This window comes from Tetranychus urticae, chromosome 2, assembly GCF_039701765.1.
Source record: "Tetranychus urticae isolate SD_2017Ah chromosome 2, NJAU_TeUrti_SD_1.0, whole genome shotgun sequence".
In the NCBI taxonomy this organism is placed as follows: Eukaryota; Metazoa; Arthropoda; class Arachnida; order Trombidiformes; family Tetranychidae; genus Tetranychus; species Tetranychus urticae.
In genome coordinates, this window is record NC_142959.1 from 4,178,450 (window position 1) to 4,205,400 (window position 26,951).

General features: G+C 30.9%; 2 protein-coding genes across 3 annotated transcripts in view; both read left to right on the forward strand.

Annotated features, from left to right (window-relative positions):
• The window catches only part of LOC107363724 (protein turtle-like), a 50,463-nt gene extending 28,063 nt beyond the window's left edge, over positions 1-22,400 (forward strand). The window contains exons 1-12 of one of the 2 annotated variants that reach the window (XM_025161159.2): positions 248-378; positions 466-581; positions 2,890-3,000; positions 4,947-5,150; positions 8,524-8,820; positions 10,646-10,942; positions 15,476-16,057; positions 16,293-16,412; positions 17,407-17,511; positions 18,931-19,079; positions 20,198-20,425; positions 21,115-22,400. In XM_025161159.2, coding sequence (XP_025016927.2) covers positions 2,913-3,000; positions 4,947-5,150; positions 8,524-8,820; positions 10,646-10,942; positions 15,476-16,057; positions 16,293-16,412; positions 17,407-17,511; positions 18,931-19,079; positions 20,198-20,425; positions 21,115-21,162 — 2,118 coding nt within the window. In that variant the 5' untranslated portion in view covers positions 248-378; positions 466-581; positions 2,890-2,912 and the 3' untranslated portion in view covers positions 21,163-22,400. Of the gene's footprint in view, positions 1-247; positions 379-465; positions 582-2,889; positions 3,001-4,946; positions 5,151-8,523; positions 8,821-10,645; positions 10,943-15,475; positions 16,058-16,292; positions 16,413-17,406; positions 17,512-18,930; positions 19,080-20,197; positions 20,426-21,114 lie in introns of those variants that run through there. The other variant, XM_015930996.2, reaches the window with a different exon arrangement.
• Positions 22,401-23,888: 1,488 nt separating this feature from the next.
• LOC149093726 (uncharacterized) lies at positions 23,889-24,872 on the forward strand. Its single transcript, XM_089268491.1, has 3 exons — positions 23,889-24,014; positions 24,133-24,217; positions 24,506-24,872. The coding sequence occupies exons 1-3, from the start codon at positions 23,973-23,975 to the stop codon at positions 24,700-24,702; spliced, it is 324 nt and encodes a 107-aa protein (XP_089124617.1). The 5' UTR covers positions 23,889-23,972; the 3' UTR covers positions 24,703-24,872.
• Positions 24,873-26,951: the final 2,079 nt, after the last annotated feature.

A 26,951-nucleotide genomic window follows, 5' to 3' on the forward strand; every position in this document is an offset into this window, starting at 1 on the left:
TGATTAATCAACTTTTGATAAGTTAATGCTAGTTGAATAATTGTGAGTTTGTGCATTAAAATATCTTTTTTTTCACTTCTTTTCACCAAAAATATAAAACATTTTTAGTTTCATCATTTTATGCATTTCGCTTTGTGAGTTTTAATGTTGAGTTTTTTTATACTTTGCAAGGCAACGTATCAAAGAGTGAAATCTGTAATCCTTTTAAATAATTGAAAGATAAAGGCTCAAAGTTGCTTCAATGTCATTCAATATCAATAAAGGAAGTTGATTAAATGATGATTTGTGATTAGAGAGAAAACGGAAATTCTCTGATAATTCAACATTTCCTTTGCAATTTAACCAGTCAAGATGAAATCAGTTTCTGGTCCACTTGACGTTGAAATTTGAGTCTCTTTGATTGAAAACCCAAATGTCTTTTAATCCGAGTAAACTAATCTTTACCTTTTTCTCTTAACCCAACAGACCTCCATCTTTAGTGATTGAATCAGTTAAACAAGACGATGCTGGGGAATATCGCTGCCGAATCGACTTTCGCCAGGCTCGAACACAATATCGAACAGTCCAATTGGAAGTAATAAGTAAGTTGAACTTCAGTAATTCCACAGAATCCTTGGAAAAGCTGATCTCTTTTTTATCCAATTTTTAAACTTTCCTCATTCACCTTAATCAGTTTATCCTCATTTGATTAAAGAAGTAATATTGAGCTAAATTTTCATGGTAATTCTCTTGTTAGTCTTCTCATAATTTTGTTAACATGTTTATTCCTTGACGAGTAGAAGAGAGAGAGAAAGAAAAAAATTTTCGATTCCAATTGAAGAAACGAAAGAAAAGATTAATTTAATCAAATTGAATTTCAATTCTGGTCACATAAAATGTATATTTTACATTATAGATTTCAATCCATGTTGAACGAAACCAACGAAGAAAATTGTTGCAACAAACTTTACAGAGAATCTTGAAAATTGCAATCTTCTTTACCGATAATTTCATCTCAACAGATTACCAAGTAATGAGCAAAGTGTCCAAGCTCTTGAAGTCAAAGTCTCACAATTGTCCTCATGATTCCATGTTTAAGCCAAAAGTCAAACAATCTGATCTCATGTAAAGACAGCAACAAAGACTAGTGTTTATTACGTTTTCATCTCTCAAAATAATACATTCGAGAGTTGACATTTTCCTCTTGCCTTTTGATCAACCCTAAACCATGCATGACAATAACGCTTCCCAGTGACAGTTATTGACAAGTTGTCTGTTGCTTTCTCATATTTATTGTAATGATAACAACAATAATAACCATAATAATGTTTAGGACTTTTTTTTGTGTTCGTTTTTTTCTTATCAAACGTTTACCCATCAAAGACCAAGATTTACATCATTAAAGGTATTATCAAAGTCTATTTGCCTTCAACCCATCAAACTGTTTGATTAACAATCTTGAACATTATTTATCTAGTCTAGCCTTTTGCTGTCCTCGTTGTTGTACAACTTTTAACCAGGTTTCCTTCATCATTATTCATCTTGCGGTTGCCCATTCATATTCACATAATCTTGATAAAAGGTGTCTACCAAGTCTATCATTTCTTTCCTCAATAACTTTACTCTTGTCCTTTTGGGATTCTTTTTCAGTCTCTCGCATAATCAAGTGTAACACGGTGCAACTGTGAAACTTGAACATTTTTATTATTCTTCTGTTCCAATTCCCTGTCTCTAACCATTTCCATTTCTTTCTTTTTTCTTTGCCTCTTCATTTCCATTCTTTCGTTACTTTTTTTTCTTCCCTCTTCTTCTTCCTATTAACCTTCATATTCTCATTTCTTCAACATTGTTTTTCCTCTTTTCTTTTTGCTGTTACATTTTCACTTTTCTTCCGGTTTCCTTCAACATGATTTTCTATCCTGAAATAAGATTCTTTTCTTTGCATGGTAAAACTGTGTGGTCCAAGAAACTCTAGTTGCTCAAGTAAACCTGTATTTACTGTTGAAATTGTTTTCTTATATCTTTGAGTAAATAATAGATAAAACAAAAAAAAAGAGAAGCCAACAAAAGCTCATTTCACTTGGATTCAGTTTGAATGAAAGTTCCGGTTCTCTTCTGTTTATATATTTGATTCCATTTTCAGCTCAAGGGAAATTTTCACCCTTTTCCACTCTTTCATTGAAACACTTACATGAGTAGCTCAACTGGTTATCAAAATGAATGAAAACTTGACCAAGAACAAAAGTCTTTACCAAAGAAAATTCATTAACTCGAACAAGGAAAAGAGCTGAAAATAATTGAATAAAATGTCCATCGAAATAGATCAACATCGAAAAGTACTGAATACAAAGTGATTGGAATGAATCGATTACCTGATTGAATCAATCTAATCAAGCTCAACACTGAATCACTAAGCAATTTGCTCGAATCTCAATTTGCATTGGAATTCAAAATCGTCGAAAAAAAACATTTCATTTTTTTCTCAAACGCTTCAAGAGTTTCATTTACCAGAGACAAAAAAAGCACGAAAAACTTGAGATAATCATTAACACCAAAAATCGTTCAAAATGTTTTCCAGTTTCTGCTCAAATCGAAAAGAATTTTTTTCTTCGAAAATGAAATTCGCAAAAGAGTTTACTGTTTAGACTTTTCTGCCTTTCGATCATAATAGTATAATCTTTCATTTCAATTTTTCCCATCATTTCTCATGATATTGATATTATTCTAGATGGAAACTTGTGATTACCTTTGTTCTGTTGATGGTTTTTTTTCTCGAAACTTTTCAAACGGCTCAGTGCTTTTGTTTTGTCATTAATCAAATGAACTTCATCTGTTTTTTTTCTTTACTTTTTTTCCATTTAAACTTTTTTTCTCCAATAAAATCGATAATTGCTTTTCTCTCTTCATCAGTTGGACCACGAGAAGTGATAATAATGGATGAATTTGGTCAGCGACTACGTGATCTTGTTGGGCCTTACAACGAAGGTGCTCATTTAACGCTCTACTGTGAAGCTGAAGGAGGTGAGTTTATCTCTTTGATTCCACCAAAGTTTCAATTTGAATTTGAAATTTTTACTTTTTTCTCACAAAAAAAAGTTTCATTCCCTTTAATGAATGTAAATTGCTTTGGGTTAAAGGATTGATTTAGTTGAAGTTGATTGTTATCGATAAAATGTTTACTCAAGTCAATGAGCCAACATTAGGTTAGTCATTTGTTTTGATGAAGATAATATGCTGATGAAAGGTTACATTAACCATTAGCTTGGAAAAACTAAACATTATTGAGTTCATTATTAGCATTAACCAATGTGAAAAAAGATGTAATTTGAAAATGCAAAATAAACATGAATTATGTTATTCAACTTTTCCTCTTCTTTTCCCATTCTTTTTTCGTTTTCTCATTACTGATCATTTTCCATTGGAGCAACAAAAGATACAAACTAAAACCATTTTATGCAACAATATCATGTTATGGTATTCATGTTTGAGAAAAGGAAAAAAAATGTTATAATCATTTTACTTCTGATTCACCAGCATTCTGCTTTGCCTTTTCGCGAAAAATAAGTAAATGTATAAATAAGGAATGGAGAGAAGAAGAGAAAAAAAAGATTGAAAAGAGAAAAAATTCAACATATTTTGCTTGTTCTCTTTGCGCTTTCTGTTTCATCTGTTCGAACTGTAATGGTTAAAATGAATCACATGTATAAGACCTCATGTGGTTTACCATGAAACAAAACCATGATAAAGTGTATTTCAATTTATTTTAAATCTTTCATTTCTTTTCGAATTTTCATTTCTCGCAATTTCCAAATAAAATTGAACAAAACTTGATTAGATAAATTCATCAACTGGGATTAACTCAATTTCATCTCAATTTTTTGGTCAATTTAACAGTCGATTTGCCTAATTTCAAGAATAAAATTTCTTCTCGAATTTGCTGTTTGTCGAAGTTTTGCAAATTTTGAATTTTCGATTTTTTAAAATGAAACTTTTGGACTAAAGTCTTTGCGATTGGAAATTGATTTGTCGAGTAAATTGAAAGATTTTGTTTTTTTTTCTTGAAAGTTGATTTTTCTTTTTGAAACAATCACATTTGACTGACGAAGATTTTGATTGAATATTGTTTCAACCATCCATGAGCAAGATGTTTCTCATTGATTGAAGAAGGCTGAACAATTATATTGACGGAATAAATTCTGAACGCAATATTTTTCTTTACTGGAAACATATTGGACTTTGTTTTTCTTTCATTTATCCTTTTCTATTTTTTTTCATCTTCTCCATAAATGTTGTACTTTCCTCACCAAAAAGCTACAGAATCAATTGACCTGAAAATGGGAATAAAGAAGAAAAGAAGATAAAATGAGGAAAATGGTCAAATTGCTCGAAGCAAATATTTCGTTAGAAAATAAAATTGACATTAGCTGATGCTGTATAAACTATATTTTATAACAATATTTGAGTTCAACTTTTCCATATTATTTTATCTTCTTCTCATTGCCTTTTCGTTGGTAACTTTGCTTCAGTTGACTTTAAGTTTTAGAAGCAAAAAAATGGAAAAGTTCGGTGCCAATGAGAATGATAATGACGGTGATTATGATGATGGTTATGGTAGTGATAAAGTGAACAAAGGTGCAGAAGAAGAGAAAAAGAAAAGTGTAAAATTTTTCGTTTGTTCAATCAATTTGAACCTCAAATAGTATCATGATTGAACTGAAACTAGCCCTGAAGCAACAATTTTACTCGCTTCTCTATTGGTTCAACTTATAACTTAAACTTCATTTTTTCACTTTCTTTCCATTCTTTTCATCAAAACCATTAAGTTGTCTTTGATGGCAAAAAAGCAAAGATTAAAATTTTCCAATTTTGCGCTTTTAATCGGTTCAATTTCAAATTTCCAAATTTACTCTGAATCAAAAGTTCATTTCGAATTGAAAAAAAAAATAAATTTTATTTTTTTATTGTAGGTTCACCTCAACCTGAACTCCGTTGGTACAAGGATGGGCGACTCATCGATGAAACTTGGAATATAACTGTTCAAGGAATAATTCGCAACGAAATTTTGATAAACCGAATCCAGAGAAGTGACTTGATGAGTACATTGACGTGTATAGCCAACAATTCAAATTTAACCAAATCAGTTTCAACAAGCATCACATTGGATCTCAATCGTAAGTGAACATCAAACGTAATAAATTTTGATGGACACCAAGTTGGCCCATCACAAGTATCATGAACTTTCATCTCTGATTAACTAACAAGTTGTAACTTGCATCTTTTAACCTTCAATAGTCTGGCTTTAAATTTCGTGTGATGTTAATTTATTGAGACAGTATGATGAAGATGAATAACCGAGTCTGTCAATCCTTGCCAAGTCACTTTATTGCCTCTTTAAAGGCTGATGTTGCACTATTTACAGAAACATTGACTTTCAATGACAATGTTTCATCTTTTGCCTCTTCTGTCCAACCATTTACACTCGAGTCTAGTCTTAATCTAATTTAATGGTTAATGAAGAGTAGACAAAAAGTTACTCTTGCAAAACTTGACTTGCTTTTGAATTGAATAACAATTTTGATTGCAATTGGATAAAAAAGTTTAATTTCCAAAAATATCCACCAATTTTGGTGAGAATGAATTTCTTGTTTGAAATGCTCAAAGTGATTACAAACTTGACAGTTTATTGAGAGTTTTCATTTCACTCTCTTCAGAGAAAAACAAAGTTTTCTTTTTTGCTCAGTTTTCTATTCAACTCTGAAAAATGTGAGAATGAAAATATTGATAAAAAGAGCATTGGAAGCGCATTATTGCTGAGATAAGCATTTGCTTGGAAGGCTTGACTGGAAACTGAAAAGGTCTTGGATTTTTTTATATTTCATTTTCTTCTTCAGAAAAGAGGACAAAAAAAGTGTTACATTTTTTGTGTAACATAGGATTCTAATGGACAGTTGAAGCTGAAGAATGGAGCAAAAATTTCAAATGATAATAACCAATAGATAAATGTTGAAAGAAGGGGAGAATAAAAGACGAATAGAGAAAAGCTTTTCTTGGTTCCATTGAAAATTGATATAAAATTGAATTTCCTTGATTTTACCTCATTTCATCAAATGCTCCATCATTGGAATGAAACTCTTTTGGTCACAATTTTCAACTCGTCTGGAGATAGAATTTTCCTGGAGAAAAAACACTTTTCCTCGAAACATTCAATTCTTTCAGCAACATTGTCGAACTCGTTTTCAAATTAATTTATAATTCTTAATGATACTTGACTTATTTTAAACTTTTACTTTATGCTAACTGATTCCATTGTTATAAGTCTACATTGCAAGTACATCAATTCAATTTGATAACTTCTGACAAAAGCAAGGAATGGTTTGAGAAATTATTTCTTCTTCTTGAACAGGATTGAATTATCATGACATTTTGATGAAAAGAATGGGAAGCGTGAAATGAGAAATGAAAAAACAAACAGAAAATAAGTTAAAATAAGAAATTCTTTGGAAAAAAAATGTTTCATTTGTCTGGATGGAAATTTCATTTCCAGCTTTTCTTGTTGAAAACCTCTTAATGATGTTTCATCAAAAAGTAATTTGTATGCATTATCACTGAAAATTATGATAACTTTTTTGCATCGTTTTCCTTCTCAATTCAATATTCATTTAAACATATGAAAAGTAAATAAACTGTAATAACAAAACAATTTCAAGTTTGTTTAATCATTTTACAAAAGTTTGATCCTTTTAGTGTTCAAAGTTTACAGCGAGTTTATTAAGTTTAATCTTACCTCAGATCATCGCGAAACTCAATTCGATGCAAATTAACGATTTTAGTCCAAACATTTAGAGAGATTCGAAGAAAAATTTTGAGGCTTGGAGACTTGGAAATACTTATTTCTGATTTTTCATTAGAGTGACCGAAATGAGCGAAATTTAATTTCAATTGTTTTTTCTCGAGTAATCGGTGTAAGAACGAAAAGCAGAAAATCTTTACAATAGTGTTACAAATTGACCAACATGTAAAGAGTGAGATACAGACTCTCAGGGGATCGATGAAAAGTAGCCTGTAAGATTGAGAGTAATGATCCGTTGATGGAATATAATTCAAGTTTTGACTCGAGATTCAGATTGTTTCTCGAAAATGATACAAACCAGACAAGCACTCTTTGCTAGTTGAAAACAAGAGAATGAAAATTCTGACGAAAATTAATCTTCATCATTTTATCCAAATTTATCAATGTTGCAGCTGTTATCATTTTCCCTTTTACTTGGCGAACTCGGAGAAACGAAAAAAAATGTTGAATTTGACGTTTACCCTTGAAGAGCCGAGTCGAAAATAGAAAGACAAAAATGACTAAATTTCGTCGATTACTTCTTCTCTTCTTGTTTCAACACTTTCATACAAGATTTACCTCATTTTCCTGGCAAACACTTATGTTTATAAATTAAGCAACTGATCGATTGTGTACTTTTATTGTACACTTTTCTCTCCTCTTTTGCCATCGATTATTGAAGGGCCAAGTTTGATTCTCAAGAGTGTGTTCATCATCTTGAGATAAAGATGATAAAAATGGCAACATTAAAGTTTGCCTTTACCATTGTATCAAGATGTTGGAAGCTGTGAGAAAATGATTGAGAAAAAAAGGTAATGATTATTTTTCATGGAAAAATCTCTCTACTTATTAGTTATCTCGCCTCACTTTCATTCAATTGAGCTCGTTTACACTCTTTTCTCGATACTTTTCCATCTTCTTGACTGAGCTTTTTTTCCTTCTTCTTCCTCTCCTCATCTTCATCTTTGTCTGTCCCATTCAAGGAAGTGGAATATGTTGACTTGGAACTTTTTTTTCTCTCTTTCGCTCTCTTCATTTTTTGCTATTCTTTTCAAGAGATGATGATGCTGATGAAAGGATTGAGAAAGGCAAGTGTTTGTATTTAGTGTGTACAGTTGATGTCAGTTATTTGACTGCAACTAATGGCTATAAGTTACATGAGAAGGAAAAAAAAGATAAGAATGATAATAATGATTTAACGATGGTTAAGAGAAGGAAGGGGAAGGCAAAAAATGAACATTAAAGTCGAGGTTCATGATATGATAAATGAATTGAGATTATCATCGAAATGTTCATCAGATAAATTCTGTGTAGTTAATCTTGTTTTTTTATCCAAACAATATTGACTGACCAGTTTCGTGTAAAGGGAAACAACGAAAGCTTGTTGATAGTTTTCATCCAAAAACAGTTCAAAATTTACTGATTGACTTTTGACAGATGAATTTTACATTTTGATTCCGAATGAATTTTTCATGTAAAAATGGATTGATTAATCACTTCGAATATTTGTATGGAAAAAATTGGATTCGAAAAATTGAATTTTGTTTTTCAAACGAAAATTCTGAATGTAAAATGAGTCGAATTCAAGTTTAACATCACTGCTGATATAAAATGGGTGTGAAATGAAAGATTCAGAGAAACATTGAACGATGAGCTAATTTCAGAGTAAAATTTTGTAAAATTTTCTCACTCATTTCTTTTTGTTTTTTTTCTAGTTCGTCCTACAAATGTTCGTATAATAAGTCCAAAGCGTGCGCTTTCTGCTGGTAAACGGGTCGAATTAAAGTGCACTTCAGAAGGTTCAAGACCTTCAGCTATTGTTACTTGGTGGAAAGGTCCTAAGAGACTTCAACATGTTACAGAAGATGTGACCAGTTCGGAAAATTTGACCACTTCAGTTGTCCATTTTACTCCAACAGCTGAAGATAATGGTAAAATACTTTCCTGTCGAGCTGATCATTCCATTTTACCTGATTCTGCGATTGACGATTCATGGGTTTTGGATGTATATTGTAAGTTTTATCATCAAAAGAAACGAATAAATGTATTTTGAGAGTTTCTAATTTTATCATGGAATATCAGATGAAACGAAAATTGAAATCTAAAGTAAACTTGGTCGCATCATTGATTATTTAGATCTAAACTTGATCATGAAACTGTTATCATTCAGCTTTCGATTCATCATGAAGCAAAAAGATTTGATTCTAATCGATCAATAATTAACCAATTATTTCTTCTTTAAGATGATTATCTCTTGATTTTGCCTTCCGTTCTCATTAAATCTTCATGCAACATGAAATTTTCAAGTTAATTACAATAGATTAAGAACTTTGTTACAAGAAAATAAAAAAGGCAATAAAATGAGTGAAAAAGAGAAAGAAAAATGTTCGAAAAAAAACCGAAAATGAAATCAAGAAAAGGTTACAAAAAAGAAGTTGATATTTCTACTTTGCAAGTGATAACAGAAAAGGAAAGTAAAGTGAAACAATTTCCATGTTTGATCATTAATTAGCAGTAAAGATTCAACCAACTAATCATTGGTAAATCAATGAAAGTTGTTGCGACAATGAATAATCAAGAGTGATGAAAAGTAATAGTCGAAGTTGAAAGATGAAGAAAAAAAAGTGTAAAGTTGGTGAATCAAGAGAATCAAGTTTGTGATGACATTGATGAACTGAATATAATGGGCCAAAATGGAATTGCATTAAGACAAAATTTACCTAAACAAGAGTCAGGAAAGAGTTGATCTGATGAAAGAAGAAGAGAAGAAAAAAAATCGTCAAAAATGATCAACTTCCATATGAATAGGAAAAAAGGTGAAGAAAAAAAGTTTAGCCAACAATCAATTTGAGTTAATGCAGTTGAGGCCTTAGAAGCAGGTTGAGACAAAATCTTTACTTAGGCAACATCAAAATTTCATCAAGCTTTTAGTTGATGAAATTAACTTTTTTGTTAACATTTTTTTTCGCCTTTCATTTTCTTCATGTTTTTATCACTGTAAAAAGCTTATTCACTGACGACAAAATGTTTCGTGAAGCATGAACCAATTGATGAATTAATTGTTTTTAAATTCAGATAGCTTTTTCCCTTCACAACCACCTTAACCATTACCAACACTAATTATTACTGGCGATATGTTCAATCAGTGGTTTAACCATTATCTTTACCTTTATGGCTTTTAAAAGTTCATTTGGTTTCATCAAAAGTTTCCATGAAAAGGAGAGAACAAAAAATTACATTAACAGAGTTTTGTCACGAGTAAATTAATTATCTTTAATGAAACGAACTGATTTTTGCATTTCACATTTGTCATGAAGAAAAAGTTTAGGAGAAAAAGAAATTCATTTTTTCATGAAATGTTTTGAAAAAGTCAAATATTGCTCTTTTCTCTTTTGAGTTATAAGCAGGGAAAAGTTGGAGGGAAAAGTTATCGAGCTTATTATTCAGTTATTCATTTTTTGATTGACCATTGAACATGATGGAACTTGATTTTTTATTTTTGATTTTCTTCGACAGTTTATCGACAGTTGAGTATCAACTTTGTGTATCATTTTATGCCTTTTCATGGTAAACAGATTAATTGTTTTTTAGTGTTTTTCTTGCTTCTTTTTTGCGCATTTTCACTGCCATGCAAATGATTAATGATGCTTCTGTTGGCTGATGATTTCAACTGAACAGACATGGTAATGAAACGAAGAGAAAATGAAGAGCGAATGAAACAAAATTGCTGATTCCTTTTGTTGTTTTTTTTTGTTCTCTATTAATTATTCACCATTACATATCTGTTTTTGTCTCATTTACTTTTCTCTTTTTGCTGCACATTTCCTGGATTCCCAGTTGTTCCTAAATTATCATTATCCCTTGGATCTAATCTGTATTATGATCAAATCAGGGAATTGACTGATGTAACATTTGAATGCCATGTAATTGCCAATCCGCCCATCTCATCAGTTTCATGGCAGTTTAATGGTCGCTCAATAAATTCCAATTCTCTTGGTTCAGTTGATCTCATTTTTCGCAACTTTTCCCTGACCATTCGCAACATAACACGCCATCAATCGGGTAAATATCGTTGTGTGGCTTTAAACGTTGAAGGCGATGGTTACAGCCATGAGATAAATCTTCGAGTTTTATGTAAGTACAAGTGACCAAGAAAAGGAAGCAAAAAAATGATTTCCTTTCTTCAACTTTAATCCATAAAGAGAAATGCATGGAAAATGATGTTTCAATTGTTGTTCTTGATAAAAGTCTCTTCCTTTTTTCCCTGCAAATGTCATAAATATTTCAATAATATCTTGACCTTTGAATGGGTATTCAGGATGAATGAATAAATTGAATGAATTGAGTAAAAATGTTTTTTCATATTCAGTAAAGTGTTTTGCATTCTCTCCATTTGATGGTCAATTTATGAACCTTGACTGCTGCCAATTACAGGTTTAATAATATTTCCCATTGTTAATGGTGTTGTCCAAGTTGAGAGGCGAAACAATATTATTGGTCATGTTGAAAGGTCATTGAACGATTACAATCTGAATATAATGAGGGCATCAATAATATGAATGAACGGTTCATGAGAATAATATAGTCAAATGTTGTTTTTTCAACGGAAATGTTGGATTTGATCATATTTTATCCAACGAAACTTCAACCCATTCCTTGGTTTCCTTGTTCATCATGCAGAATCGATGAATCGATAAATTTGATTTCCAGAGTAAAAATGATGCCCTACAAAAGACAATGTTGGGTGATTGATTGTCTTTTCATGGCATTGAATCCAGTTTATTGTAATGAGTAAACAGAAGCCAGATGTAGATGAAGATGAGAAATCAAGAGCGAAAAGAGAGAGAGAAAAAAATGAATATAATGATTGTGATGAAAGTGATGATAAAAATGATGGTGAAGAGGATGGTGAAGATAAGAGATGAAATTGTGGAATCGGGATGTTCAGATTGATGTACCCAGAAAAGAGTTGCAACTGAATGAATATAATATTTCTCTTGTTTCTTTTTCAATGTAACTTCATTCGAATACATTGAGTTATCTCATCTTTTGCTCTATTGAATAATCAGAATAATCTAGCAGAATAAATATTTCTCACTAAGTAATATTGTAAAGGATTAATTTGTAACAAAATTGGTTGATTGTGTTGAAAAGAGGAGAAAAGGAGAAAAAAAGAAGAAAAAATGGCCAATCACAATTATGTTGAGCAACTGAAATATCAATATTCAAGATTGACTGACTGAAAGTGTTGTAATGTTTGAGTAAAAGCAAATGATTTGCTAGAGAAAAGGCATTTGCTGTGGATTCATGCAATTGTTTAGAGTTCATTTATTCCTGCTAATCAACTTTGACGAATGAGCAATCATTAAAGTTTACATGTATTCCGAGTCAGACGATCAAGAATATTCATAAAAGTAACAAGATGCAATAAAAAGTCTCGAACATCCGACAACTGCTCCTGCAGCTCATGATTAGTGTCATGATTAAAATCAGGTCCATTGTAGAAAGATGTTGAGAGGTCAAGACTATGACCTCCTCGGTGTGTAAGGACTCGACCTCTACTCGACTTTACCAAGACTCAACTCCCATCAAAGATAAAGTATTACCTCTTACAACCTCCAAGCAATCCAACACACTAGTGATATTGTTGATGCTTATATAGTGAATGCGATTAAATTGTATTTGCATTAGAGACACAATTGTGAATGTTTATTGCAAATATTTAGCCTTTGCAAAAGGATTCTATTTGCATTACATTCGTTCATTCATTCATCCATCTTTCATTATCCAATACAACAAAGAGTGAGGGTTATCTAACGATAGTCATAACTTTATTTCAATAAATACACAAATAAAAGGTAAATAGTCAAACCATAACTTATTTTTGAATTTGACACGATAACATTTGACTTTCTTATCCAAAGATTCATAGCTGATTCAGTTGATATCTAATAGACCACAAATGGTTTGATTAAACCAACCATTTATTTGCTATCACTTTTAAAAATCTTACATCAAGAGATTTGCTACAATTTCAGTTGATAAATTTGAAACCATTAACATGTGTTGACTCTCTAAGGTGTCTCGATCTATTAGCGATTAAAGAAACTAGAACATGTCACTCTAGCATTTTGCAAATGAAAATTTTTTCAGTCGATATAGTTTCGAGGAATGAGGATAACATAAGTATCACAATTTCAAACTAAATTCAGAGCTAATAAAAAGCTAGAAACTTCCTTCATAAATAAAAAAATATTTTTCTTTTTCTTTCAAAATTTTGCGATTCAACTCTCATCTAACGATTAAAATTAGATTGCCGTAACGCACCTATGAAGCTTCCCTGTAAAACATAAACCATTGATACTTTGAACTTTTATTTTCAAGTTAGACTTTTCAGTTGTAATGGACTATCAATATCCAATAAGATAATGACATTAGAGAGACGATCATGAGAATGAAATTTGGAGTGATTTGCATTATTGCTGTGAAGCATGAAAAATGAATATCATAGAAAAAAGTGAATGAACGAAAAAATGAAATGAAAAGTAAAGATTGAAAGATCAAAGCTCGTTTGTCAGAATCTTGATAATTTTGATTTACTTGAAACATGAAAGGAAATGAGAGAAAAAGAAAAATAATTTTGCCAATGATTTTTTCTTGTTGCCTCTGTTCACTCGAAGAAATCAATCGATTAAAATCATTTTTCCCTGTTAGTTTATTGTGCCATTTTATTCCTTCTTTTGCCCTCTTCTTTTTCAAGATGAGTTGATGTAGAAGAACAATTTTCTACTCTTGTTATTATTATATTATTATATCATATTATTATTGCTCTTGCTTTTACCCAATGTTGCTGTTACCTTAAAAAGCCACACTTGAAGCCATTAAATCAACCAAAGATACTTTTACAATCTTTAAGTTTCATGTTAGCATTTCTCGGCCAGACTTTGCCTTTCAACATTTTCTGATCAAATTTTTTTTCCACTGAACTTTATTGATGCTGTTGATTGGAAAGCAAAGGCAAGAGTAAAAAGTTAACCATTATTTTATCTTCTCACACCATTTAACGCTTTAAACACTTGCAACACCTTGCCTTTACTTTCGATGAACACCATTCTTTCTCATCGATATTGCTAATAACTTGAAAGAAGGTTCATTATTTGTAAGCAAGATTGGATAGATAAAGGTAAAAGGTGAAACAATAAATGTGCTTCAACGTGAAACTCATCACATAAATATGCTTTTATAAAGAATGAAAATTTAATCACTTAAAATTGAAACTTTAATTAGCATTATATTCAAAACTTTGCTGTTGGTAGGGAATTATGCTAAAAGGATAATTAGTGAAATGCCATTATTGTAAAGTTTAAAATCTAAATGTGAATCTGAAAGGAAGAAAAGGTTAATTTCTCAGTTCTGAAAAGTTGTCTAATATTTCATGAGCTATTACAATTTGATAGTTTGCTTTTTAATCAGGTAAAAGGCATTTTGTTTGTTTTTTCCTGGCAAATCCAATTTTTCTTTGTTGTTCATTATCAAAATTGTATGAATCTAAAAAATTGAAAAATTGAACCCTTCGATGAGCCAAAGAGCAGAGATTAACCAGAACTTAATGTGCTTAAAGCAAGTAATGTGGACTACTAATAAATGGTTAATATGTTTTATCATTTCGTGTTAGTTATACAAGTGAGCAATTAGAAATTAATAAAATCAAGTTTTGTTCTCAATTTGTAGAGGTTCGATTTCTCGATTTTCTCATCAATTTATCAACTATTTTTGGTACAACATTCATCTTGTTTAGTTGACGAGATTCACCAGATGGAAAGGCTAGATAATCATTAACCCACCATTTAGATGATGAATCTGAATGGGTGAGAGTAAAAAAGTGTCAATTTGACCACCAAATTATCCTATCAACCAAACAGTTTATTGTTTCTTGTGGCTTACTTTTCAAGATGAAAGTAAAATCGATAAACTCACAGACAATGGCAAATATTTCAGTAAATTAAAGTCTCGATAAACTCATGAATTCTAAGTTTTAAGATTAAAAAGTTTTAACGTTCTTCATCTTTTCAAGTTACTAAATTTCTAAGTTGGTTTAATAAAATTATTTTGTTTAAAAGAACATTCATCTCGAAAAAAAGTGATTTCAAAGTTTTTAAGATTTACTTTGAGCATGAAAAAGTTCGTTTGTACAATTACTTGATCGAGAAATCACCTTTATTCATAATTACAGTACAGTAAAGTTACACCTTTTTCTATACACTTTTATATCCTGATCCTCTTTTGGCCATCTCATCTTGAGGTCATCAAGTCAATAATTCAATATCATGAAATGCTGACCTGGTTTATGTGTTAGAATGCATTGGATAAAAGATATTGAAGTGGGAAGAAGAGGCAAACAAAAAATTTAATTAATATGTGATTGAACTTGGCAATTAAGGTAAATCGCTTTCTAAAATTTCATTGATTCGTTCAAGCACCATGGTAAGAATAGAGTAAAAGCATTGAACATTATATCTGCATGAATTTGGAACTTTTCAAGATTTCCATTGAAACATCATTTTCTTATCTGTTGTAAAAATGGTGAAAAATCGAGCAAAACATTTGAATATTTTTTCCTTGAGTGAGAATGAAAATAAATGGTTTCATTTTTTACTCTTTATTTAGATTCACCTATTTGTGCCCCAAATCAAAAAGTAGTTTATGGTTTAGCCACAAAAGAACCCATCAAAGTGCCTTGTACAGTTGAAGCTGATCCATCTCAAGTGACCTTTCGTTGGGCTTTAAACAACTCTCATACACTGATACCGATAAAAAGTTTCGTTTCCTCTCGTCTAACAAGCCTTGCCACTTATGCACCTCGAACCAAATTTGGTTATGGTCAACTGTACTGTTGGGCTAGCAACATTGTGGGTGAACAAAGAGAACCCTGTGTTTTCAATGTTATCCCAGCTGGACTGCCTGAACCAATTAAAAATTGCCTTGTGGGTAACCAATCAATGGACAGTCTTGTAATTAAATGTGAACCTGGACAAGATGGTGGCCTTGAGCAATCTTTTTATCTTGAAGTTTATCATTCCATAACTGGTCTACTCTTCACCAACCTAACCTCAACTCCAAGTCCAATTTTTGAAGTAAACTCACTGCCCAAGGGAACACCTTTTTTACTTCTTCTTTATGCAGCCAACTCAAAGGGTCGCAGTGATTCAGTTGCTCTTACAGCAAGCACCTTGCCCTTTCCCAGTCGAAGTAAGGATTCTAAACTTAATTTACTGATTACTCGCATAATGTTAAGTTATTAATAGCTTTACATTGAAACATGAGTATTCATGCAGCAATATATGCATAGATTTTTTTACGAAAAAATATTTTCTCAAATTTCATGACGATGAAATAAAGCTATTGAAGAATCAACACAAATTTTAAACAACATTGTTAATGAAGAAATCCAATTTACTGAACTTTTTTCTCTTTTCTCTCACAGCTGACATTAATATAATTACTCCTGTGATAGCAGCATTGATCAGTGTTATCGGATCTTTGGTTTTCACTGCAATTGCAATTATGATTATTGCTCGAATCAGAAATTTTGACGATGATAAAGGTAAAGTATAGCTCAACATTTTTCAACAGAAAACTTTGATTCGAAAGTTGAATTTGTGCACACAAAAGTCATTATTAAAACATTTCATTTTTTATCACGATCAATCAATTTCGATTCAAAATAAAAACGAAAAAAATTGAACAAATTTAACAAATCAATTCAATTTGCAACTGTTTAGTTGTCAATATTTGCCAACATTTTAAACTTTTATCAAATTTACATTAGCAACTGAAGGAATTGCATGGAAACATAAAAAACAAAGAATTGATAATTTCCTCGTTGCCAGTCGACAATATTTAACATGAAATTTTATTGAACAACAAAAAATACTGAAAAGAGGGAAAACTTTGCATTGAAACGGAAAACGAAATGTTGATTGAAAAAGCAATTTTTTCTTAATCAATTGAACAATAATTTTCAAAATTATCTGTTGGTGGAAAACAGAGTTGACTAGACAATTGATAAATTTCTAGTTTCCTTGCGATTCAATTGAATTTCGATCAAATTTCATTTGCCAATTCTGTTCTCAACCATGATTGAGAAAACTTTCTCTTTTCGTTTTCCACCTTCTCTTGAATACTTAATCCATTTTAATACTTTTTGTTGCACATTAATTGTAAAAACGCTGGAAATGTTGAACAATATTTTTAGTCGATTAACTTGGAATGAATTATAATTACAATTGAATAGAAAAGATTAAATTTAATTTAATTCCTCATTTGTTTGAGTGCAAATTTATTTGTTTTTCTCATCACTTTCCTTCAAAATTTACTTTTTCTGTGCATTTCCATTTTCATTGAAATGCTAATGAATTTACTGCAAGATACGATGAATGAGCCAAAGAATGAAGAACGAAATTTTTCGTTCAACTACAATTGTGGGCTTCATCAACAATTTAGACACACTTGATTCGACTGATTGCTGAATGAAAGAACAATGGAAAATAATCTTCAACTCGTTAATCAAACGCCTTTTCTTATTTACTGTTCTTTAGATTCTCGATCTCGACAAAACTTATCAAGGCAACCTCACAACCCAACTCCACCTCACTCGATGCCTCACAAGCCCAATGGACACACACTGATCAACACTGAAGAAGGTAACTTAAAGATGAATACTAAACATCGAAATGAACCCTCTTTCCATTTACCACAATTAGACTCATTTCCATGATGAACAGGGAATATGAAAAGATGAAATTTCAGAGTTTCTTTCTATTGTTTTTCTTCTGTTTCGATAGACTAACCTTTTCTGTTCTCACTTTTGGCAGACTTTGCAAAGTTACAGTTTGTAAAGATAAAGTTTTGATCGTTTCCTTGCTTGGCATGAAAACGATTTCAAAGTCATTGAGCTTTTGTTTGGCCTTTTGTTTTGTTTCATTTTGCTTCTTCTTCTTCTTCTTCTTCTTTTGCCTTCATTCCTTTTCAATCTCTGTGGAACATTTTAAAGACAATGATTGTCGATATAAATGATGCAAGTCATCCCTACAGGCTGAAATGATTGAATTGTGAAAAGAAGATGAAACTCGGAGAATCAGTTGAAAGAAGCTGATGATGAAAAGAAATGAGGACAAGAAAACAAATAGATATAAACATTGAAAATGATAAAGTTGAATATGCATTTTGAGTTGCTTTTTTTCCTTGTTCATACTTCTGTTGTGCTTTTGCCATGTTTACCAATATTTTCTGATTCAATACATGCAACTTGCCATCAAATTGTATCAAACATTTTCTAACTTTTGATGCTCTTCTTTTTCATTCTCTTTTTTTCTCCCTTCTTTTTAACCATTCAATGAATTCAATGAATAATAATGATAGAAAATAGAAAATGTGAAAATAGTCAGAAAATGGAAAAAGAAGAAAATTTGCCTTGAAAAAATAGAAATTCAATTGAAAAATGGAATAACATTTCAAAATGAATTTATACCTGGGTTAATACATTCATCCAAATAGTTTATTTTGATACAAACAACTACACCGCTTACAAAAACGGAAAACTAAATTGCATCCAATTGAATGAGCTTGCTTATTGTAGTCGTCAAAAGATTCACAAAAGCTTCCAGCTTTTCCACTTTTCATTTATCCTTCAACCTCGAATGAAAAGTTGAAAACTTGAGTTGAGCAGAAAATCTGTTCAAAGTTCGAAAAAATGAAAAATATTTGTACTATTCGATGATAAAATCTGAGTTTCGAAAGTAATTCAAAGAAATACAATTCGAACACGAAAATGATTCCGAGTTCAGTCGAGTTACAAGAAATCTTTATCTAAATGTTTGCCAAACAAAAATCTCGAAAATATTGCTCTTCAAGTTGATCGGAAATGATGGACTTCAAAAAGTAACTAAAATTGAATTTCAATTGAGAAAAAAAATTTCGATTATTAACTCCGAAATCATCTTTTCAGATTCGATAAATATTTTCTGTCCATTGTTTACTTACACTTTTTTGCCGTCTTATGCTAAACTCGGAAAACTTTTTTCTCTTCATTTTTCACCCAATCCCCTGAACCTAACTTCTAGAGACGTTGAACATAGAGACGACTCAAACTATTGATAGCTGGAATACTGATCTCAATCATGGCGACAAGTATATTCTGGCTCATGAAACGAGTGAAAATGGATTCGATATAAACAATGAAGATGGACTGGTCAAGTTGGCTTTGGATCAGGTAAATGAAGCTTCAATGGTTAGAGAAGAGTAACAAGGAAAAATCAATGAATCCAAAATTACATTTGATTCAACTATAAATGAACATTATCTCATTAGTAGTCACAATATTATCACTGAAACTATTCATTACGTGAACAAAAAGAGTCGAAATGAAAAGGTTACATTGATTTTTTTCTCATTTAATATGGTCATTACATTGTTTCACTAAATTGACCGAAAATTGTGTTGAATAAATGATGAACATTTAAAGCTGCAAAAAGAAAGTTCAATTTTTTCTCGAAATTTTCATGAAAAATTTATGTTTTCCAAGCAAATGTTGCAACAATATTTACCCAGTTTTGACAAGTTTTCATTCCAATGATTACTTTTGATTTCTGTTCAAGACAAGATTACAGCATTTGCTGAAGCAAAAGTATCGACTCAAGGTTAGAGTAAAGTTTGAAAATATTTTCAAATTCATTTGTTTCCTCAACAAAACATATTACCATCATTATCATGATTATCATTATCATGATTATCACTATTATTATTAGAATCATTATTATTGATGAAAAGTTATCTTGCAACTTTATATTCTCATCTACTTTTTTCTGATTCACTTCTTTATCTCCGCTTGTTATTCCTTTACTTTCATCCATTTTTATACGATAAATGCTCATGATAGTCCCAAGATGATTGAACTTTGAAACCATTCATTCAGTTAATAACCATGTTGACAAAATACCATTGAAAGAAGCTCACATCAATTTTGCCCTTTTTTGTTTGTTTTTCATTCTTTTCCCTTTTACTCTTCCTTTTCATATTTTTCAGCCTAAATTTGGCTGTTGATAAATTGAAGGTGCAAAAGTTGACATGATATTATTTATTAGTACGTAAGGGAATGATGACAAGCAATTTAGTGTAAAGGTGAATGTAAAGAAGCAAATGAAAGCTAAAGGGAAAAGAGTTGAAAAGAGAAAAGAAATTTGATTGAAAATTTTGGTGCAATCATTGTGAAACACTTTTCATGGAAAATTCATTCGAGTGAAGATTATTTTTTCATCGCCAAAAAAAAGAGTTTGATTTTGAACAGAACTTGACAAAACTTTATCTCATACTTTGCCTTTTCCCTTCCAGCGAATCACTCCAGACGGTGATGCTTACTACGACCAGGCAGGATCTGAATCAGGGTCAACAATGTCTACCAATCAAGGTGACAGCATCAATGGTGGGAAAAGACTTTCTCGATATCTTTTACCTTCGCAAACAATTATGAGGGAACCTTCAGTCATTATTTTGAACGAAGATGAACCACTCGCAGTCAACGAAACTCCACTGATGAACGGACTCTATTTTTCTTATCAGGTAGAGTATTTCGATTGATGGACATCTTTTCTCAAATTTTCATTACTCGGCTCATGGGGTTTGGTACTTTCAAACGAAATGTCTCTGGCATGGAGAATGACGAAAACTTGGAATTTTAAATTTTAAAGATTGATGAATTTTGGAAGGTCGATAATGTTTTATCACTTTAGTAGAAGTTTATTTTTAAGTTTAGGTCTTGTATCAGGAATAATAGAAAGAAAAATTAATTGAAATTTTCGTCTCAACCTCTTTGATGCATTCATCTATGAATTGCATTTGAATTACGATCTTTTTAACTTTGACATTTTATTAGACTTTCCATTTTCTGTATCAAATTTCATCAATTTCAATGCTAATTTGGAGCGTTAAAATGGACTTTTATTGAAAATTTAAAAGCTTTTTATTTGGTGAAAAATCGACTTGTAAAATTGTCTCATTTTTATCCCATTTCACTCTATTTAGCTATCAAATTTATTGCATTCAACGAATAGACTTGTACCAAAATTGATGATAACCTTTTTTCCCTTTTAATGTGACAATTTTATACTGTTACCTGTCAACTGTTAACTATATAATTTGATACATTTTGATAAATGTTTTATTCATTTTTGAAATGGTCAAAGCCAACTGTACATTGATTCCAACCTTTTTACTCTCTCATATTAATTTTTACTTTTCAACTTTTCCAGAGAAATTCATCTCAAAAGCAGATAACACCCTTATCAACGCCCGTTTAAAAACTACTCATTATCCATGATTGGTATTGATGTCGAGTAAATTTGCAAAATGAAAGTTTGGCAAAGTTGAATGTTTCAAGGAAAATGAAGGATAATCATTCGTCATTACACAAGCAATGACTTTTTGTTTGACTGGAGAAATAATGAGACGCCTAAAGGATAATTTTTACTTGTCCAGGGGATATTTTTTTCGACTTTACTTTTTTTCTCAAAACTGTTCATCAATAGAGATTCAACTGTCAAGTGGCTGGAGAAACAAAGTTAAAGTTGTCAAGAGAAACCTGACCACATGTCCCAAGGAAATGAAAAAGGTGATTGGTTCATCAAGACAAAAATGAGAAGAAAAATGTTTCACTATCATGATTGAACTGAGAAAAATGTTTGCACCAACAATAACAAGAAATTGGCAACAAGAAGAAGAATGACTAATCTCATGGTTTTTTTTTCGTGAACCAATAAGGAAAGGTAAATGATATCATTGGTCATCATTATTGGAAGCAGCAGTTTGGTCAATTTGGATTAACCTAATAACAGCAAAATACCTTTGCCTTTGCTTCTCATTTCTGTATCTTGCTTTGCACTTTGCCAGCTAAAAGCAAGAACATTAATACCTACTCGTTCATGATGCAGAATTTACTTGAACTTGTTTAACAATGTTGATAATGAAGGAAAAGAAATGATGAAATTGATGCAACACACGAAGAGATGGATGGAAATGAATGGTAATTTGAACAAATTGGCAAGTCATAACCGTTTGGGACCAATCAAGTTTCATTGAGAGAAACATTAGCTATAGATATTAATTTGGTACAAAATTTCATCAATAATGAATTATCTTTATTTATTCGATGCTCCAGTAGAATCAAATTATTGTTTAAAAGACACTTTTTGCAAATCAAATGAGCAAATACTTTTCTACTTACGCTTTGACCAACAATCATGTATTAATAGTCGTTTCAATTAATCAGACATTTATTTTCAAAATGCTTGTTCTTTTTGCTCAATCAGCATGTAAATTTTATACTGAAATATGCGATTTTCGCGGGTCGATATTTTTCTTATCCAACCTTGATATTAAATGAAATTATCTTGGACACTAAACTTATTGAAATTAGTCGAAATTTATCATTTTATAACAATATCGACTTTTTTTGTAAAATGAAAGATGTAATTTTTTATGTCACAATATTTTTGTAACAAACATTTTAATGCTCAATAAATGTCTATCCCTTAATGAATTTTATTGCAATCAAATTATTACATGAATGAAAAATGGTTAGTTGGTTTCGCTTGATTTTGATTCAAAAGAATACAAAAATTTTCATTGAAACATAAACATATTGCTGTAATGGTGGAGCCATCTTTAGGTAGTGGTTAAAAGTGTAACAATCCGCCAATTTATAATGTTCAGTTACACTTGAATCTTGTTAAGAGTTCAGTTATCTGTAATCATTTTATCGAAAGTAAAATGAAACTTAGTCTGCAAGAGTTATGATTGCAGAGTCCGAATTGAGAATCCCAAACGAAGCACACATTACTATTATCTATTCTACTGGCCAGCTTTGACTTTTTGGAGACTCACCAACAACCACAATAATTTTTGATAAGATTATGGTTTTCAATGTCCTTTTCATGAAATTAGTTTATCTTGATTTGAAAGGAGTTGAGTTTTTGCGACACAAAAAGCCTCGACTAAATGAAAAATTAAATTTGACTAATTTTATTGACTGATAAAGAGACTAATAAAATTTATGCTTACGTAAGCAATTTAATTTTTCATTTAGCCGAGGCTTCTGACGGTTCCCTTGTTAGCTCAAAGCGTTCCTCTAAACAAATGTTTAAATAATGCTATGCCATTTACACCTAATGTTGTCATTTATTGTTTTTAACTAAATTAAACATCGATTCATCATTTTAAAAGTGTGTTAAAGTAACTATTTGACAAATAAGTTTGTATGATTCATCCTACACAGCTTTTAATGCATACAGTTATACAAAAAATGAGGTGACAACAAGCGACATAAAAAATTGATACAGCACATGCAAAATGTTCGTGCTATTTTATGTTAAATTTCATAACTTTTATAACTTTTATATTCACAACTTGTACAAAATAATTATTCAACTAATTGTAGCACAAATGAAAACCGAATACAGCTTTTTTCGAATGAATCAATTGAATAGCAAAATGAATAGCAAGAGCTCAAACAGTTGAATTACCTGGGTAAAGTCAAAGAGTAAAGTAGGTCTTCTGATTGCAGTCTTTCATAACTTACTCTTTGTGTATGACTATTATACAGCTACAGCAATTGAGTTTGCAAACATTTTTGTATCATTTGAGCAGGTTTAGATAATTTAGATTAATAAAACAATTTTAATCAGTAAAATAAGCTTTTGATTTGTCTTTGAATATTATTTTTCATAATCTAAACCATTCTCATCTTTTGAAAACTTTATCGTTGAAGAATTTATCTAAACCTGCTCAAATGATACAAAAATGTTTGCAAACTCAATTTCTGTAGCTGTATATTGAGAGTACAGTCAGTACTCAAAAAAGAGACTCATTAGAGTCAATAAAGTCATATATTTAACAAATTATGTTGGGATATCAAAAGCCGAATCTGTTCAAATAGCAATGACTAATTATCAAGGTTTGTTTGCTATTTATCAAACGTTGCATTTAATTGGCAAAAAAGTATTTAAAGACGAAAAATAAGACCCTTTTTAAACAGTTATATTTCACGTTCAGCATCAGTGGTTTTATTCTTATTAATACATCAAGTTGTTAGTGTTTCCATTGATATAACAAAATGGCAAGTTTGTCTTTTCGTTTCTTGTTTTCTATCATGACTGTAAGTATGAAATGCTACAATCGTTATCAGTGTTGCAAAAAATAGGAAATTTTGTTCGCACTTTCATGCTGCTTTGATATACAATTGTAAGCCTTTAATAATTGTTTCTTCATTGCAGTGTATCTTGCTTACAGTCACTCACGGTCAATATGAAAACTGCAGAAATGACGAGGATTGTGCTAAGGACCAGTGTTGTGCCATCAGTAAGTATTAATTTTTCCGTCATATTTCCAATCTGCTTCAAGATTTCTGCTTTACTAATACTCTTTTATCCAAAGCATCAGCAAGAGTTATCCATTTTTATGTGTTTACGGTTAAAGATTGTACTTGTAATATTTTATAAGTGAACACGTGTTTTTAAATGCACATCCTTTCGCTCTTTGCGTCTTTTTTCAACAAATTATCAACCTTTTCAAAACTATAATGTACATGTAAATTTGTTTAAGCAGTAGCATTTTTCTGATTAAAACTAATGTGAAATCTTTCTGCAGGTGATCTTGGAAAGGGATTTGTATGCAAAGGAAAGGGAGATCCTGGAGATGAGTGTCAACCTGATGGATACCAACGAACACAATTCTGTCCATGCAAACTCAAAAACACATGCAAGGAGCCAAACAGTCAAATGCCACTTTCAGGGATGTTTGCAACATGCAGCGATCCCAATAGTCCAGTTGGTTCTCTTCTCTAACTTTTATGCAATAATTAGATTATTCTTCAGTTCAAATTGTATCAATAGTAGATTGGATAAATCCAATTCCTTATGACTTATCTAATTTATTTGAACGATAATTTACATTAATGTAAATCGCAAAATTGTATTTCACCAATCCAACAATTAACAAACAATTGCAACAAAAAGCGAACCTTGTAAATCATTACGTTTTTTATCAGATTTGATAATAGTTGCAAGTTAATTTTTATCACTATTAACGAATGGAAAGTTTAATATCGCCTAAAAATGAAGAAATCACGTTCTTTTACAAATTTTTAGATTAACCAAAATACACTTTATACAGAAATTTTTCGAAATAACGCCATACAAAACTTTCACATTTTTGTTCAAAATGGCATTAAGTATGCCTCTCTAGCATCTTCATCCGATATCCTAGTATAACTTGATACCTTCATCTCAGATGCATCTTTTAAACTGATGATGTACGATCATCGATAAGCCTCCCTTGTTGTCGATATTGTGATGATTTCACTTTCACAAGTGCATTTATATATGTACCGTTCTTTCTCCTTTCATCGAGGCTAAGCTTTACGACTACGACCTCCTTCTCTTTAGTTAATGTCGTTCAGTATTTTATGTCTTTCATTTGTTTAATACTTATATGATAACTATAATGAATTTTACTACTTTGGCCTCGATATTTGAATCTTTATGATTGATATTTGTAAACCCGCTTCCTCATATTTCAGTATACTAGTCGAAGCTCCTGATTCGTAAAATCATTCAGTTCTATGATTCAGTACCACTCAGTCTGAAAAGTAGCTACTCAGATCAATAAAGTTTACATTGTTTTACTTTATTTTGTGTCTTTTACCACTTTACAATATTTTTCTCAAGCGAGAAATGTAATTTTTTTACTGCATACTTTTTAAGCAAATTTTTCATAATGATGACTTGTGGAATAATTTAGATTCTATTGAGAAACATTCAGCTAAATGTTAAACACTGTCCTGTCATAGTCAAGAGATTAGGAAGTACAATCTTGCTAAAGATTTAATAAACACTTTTTGCTATGATCCTAAAAAATGATTCTCAAACAAGACAGCCAAGGATTGATGAACAGCTATGTGAATCTGTAAATCTTTACTACTTTCACCGAGAATATTTGCAGAATAAAGGAGTGGTGCAAAAAAATCTGACTTTTGAGTTAAGAGTTAGGACTTTGTAGGGGCATAAAAACTGAGTCCATTAGTAACATTAAAAAATGACTCAGATAGACAGTTCCCGAGAAAATCGAGGTCAAAGTGAGAACTTCGATCGCCTTTTGTTCAATTATGGAAACAGATTTTTTCATCAAACAGTTGGACTCGATTCCATTCTCATCTAACTTTGTACTCAATTTTCTCATCAACCGATAATTTGTAACCTAAAATATTTTCAGGTTATTAAACATTCAAAGAGACACAAAGAAATAACTTGGTTTCGTTCAATTACAATCGTAGCGTTTGGGATACTTCCCTTGTTAGATTAGAGAAAATATTATTCTCTTTAATTTACAGCTAACAAGCTTCAATTCAAATAAATTCGTTAATTATAAAGATTTAAAGTTAATCTTACTTTTTTTATACCATGAAATTTAATGCGAAAAATGCACACCGCGCAATTCAAGCATTTTTGTAATAGGATTTAGGTCGAAGCTATGCACAAGTTTGGCCTAATAATAATAAATAATTCTCAATAATCAAATTAAACCTAATAATTACTCACTATACTTGCTGTAAATATTAAAGTCCGAATTTAGTCTCATTTTGCATTTGTCACCTCTTAGCTTTCAGTCAGTTGCATGTCAATTTTTACAGTTTTCGATCAGTCCATTACCTGGCTGGCTGCAGTATCTAATATCATCATGATAAATTTTAGCAGGATAGTCATGCAAAAAAGTTTCATAAACTTTGATTGTTCACCAATAGATGGAATAGCTTAATTGTAACAAATTTTAGTCTGCCTCCTATTGTTTGCTATTCAAACTTTAGGTATAAATATTAATAATACTTAAATATTAATATGATAATACAATGTAATAAAATTTCAGTTTGGAGCAAACTTGAAATTTCAACGAAAAATGAATTTAATTGCTGAGTTTTCGTTGATATTATCATTGACTAATAAACAGCTATTGATAACTTTTTGTCTCTTCATCGCCTCCATCATTTTCATGGTAAAGCTGTATTCCACTGAAAGTACCAGCAAAATTCATGATAGTA

Coding starts and splice junctions, on each gene's coding strand:
- LOC149093726 (XM_089268491.1), top strand. CDS start 23,973: ATGGCAAGTTTGTCTTTTCGTTTCTTGTTTTCTATCATGACT. Junction 24,015..24,132: donor TCTTGTTTTCTATCATGACT/GTAAGTATGAAA, acceptor TCTTCATTGCAG/TGTATCTTGCTTACAGTCAC. Junction 24,218..24,505: donor GGACCAGTGTTGTGCCATCA/GTAAGTATTAAT, acceptor ATCTTTCTGCAG/GTGATCTTGGAAAGGGATTT.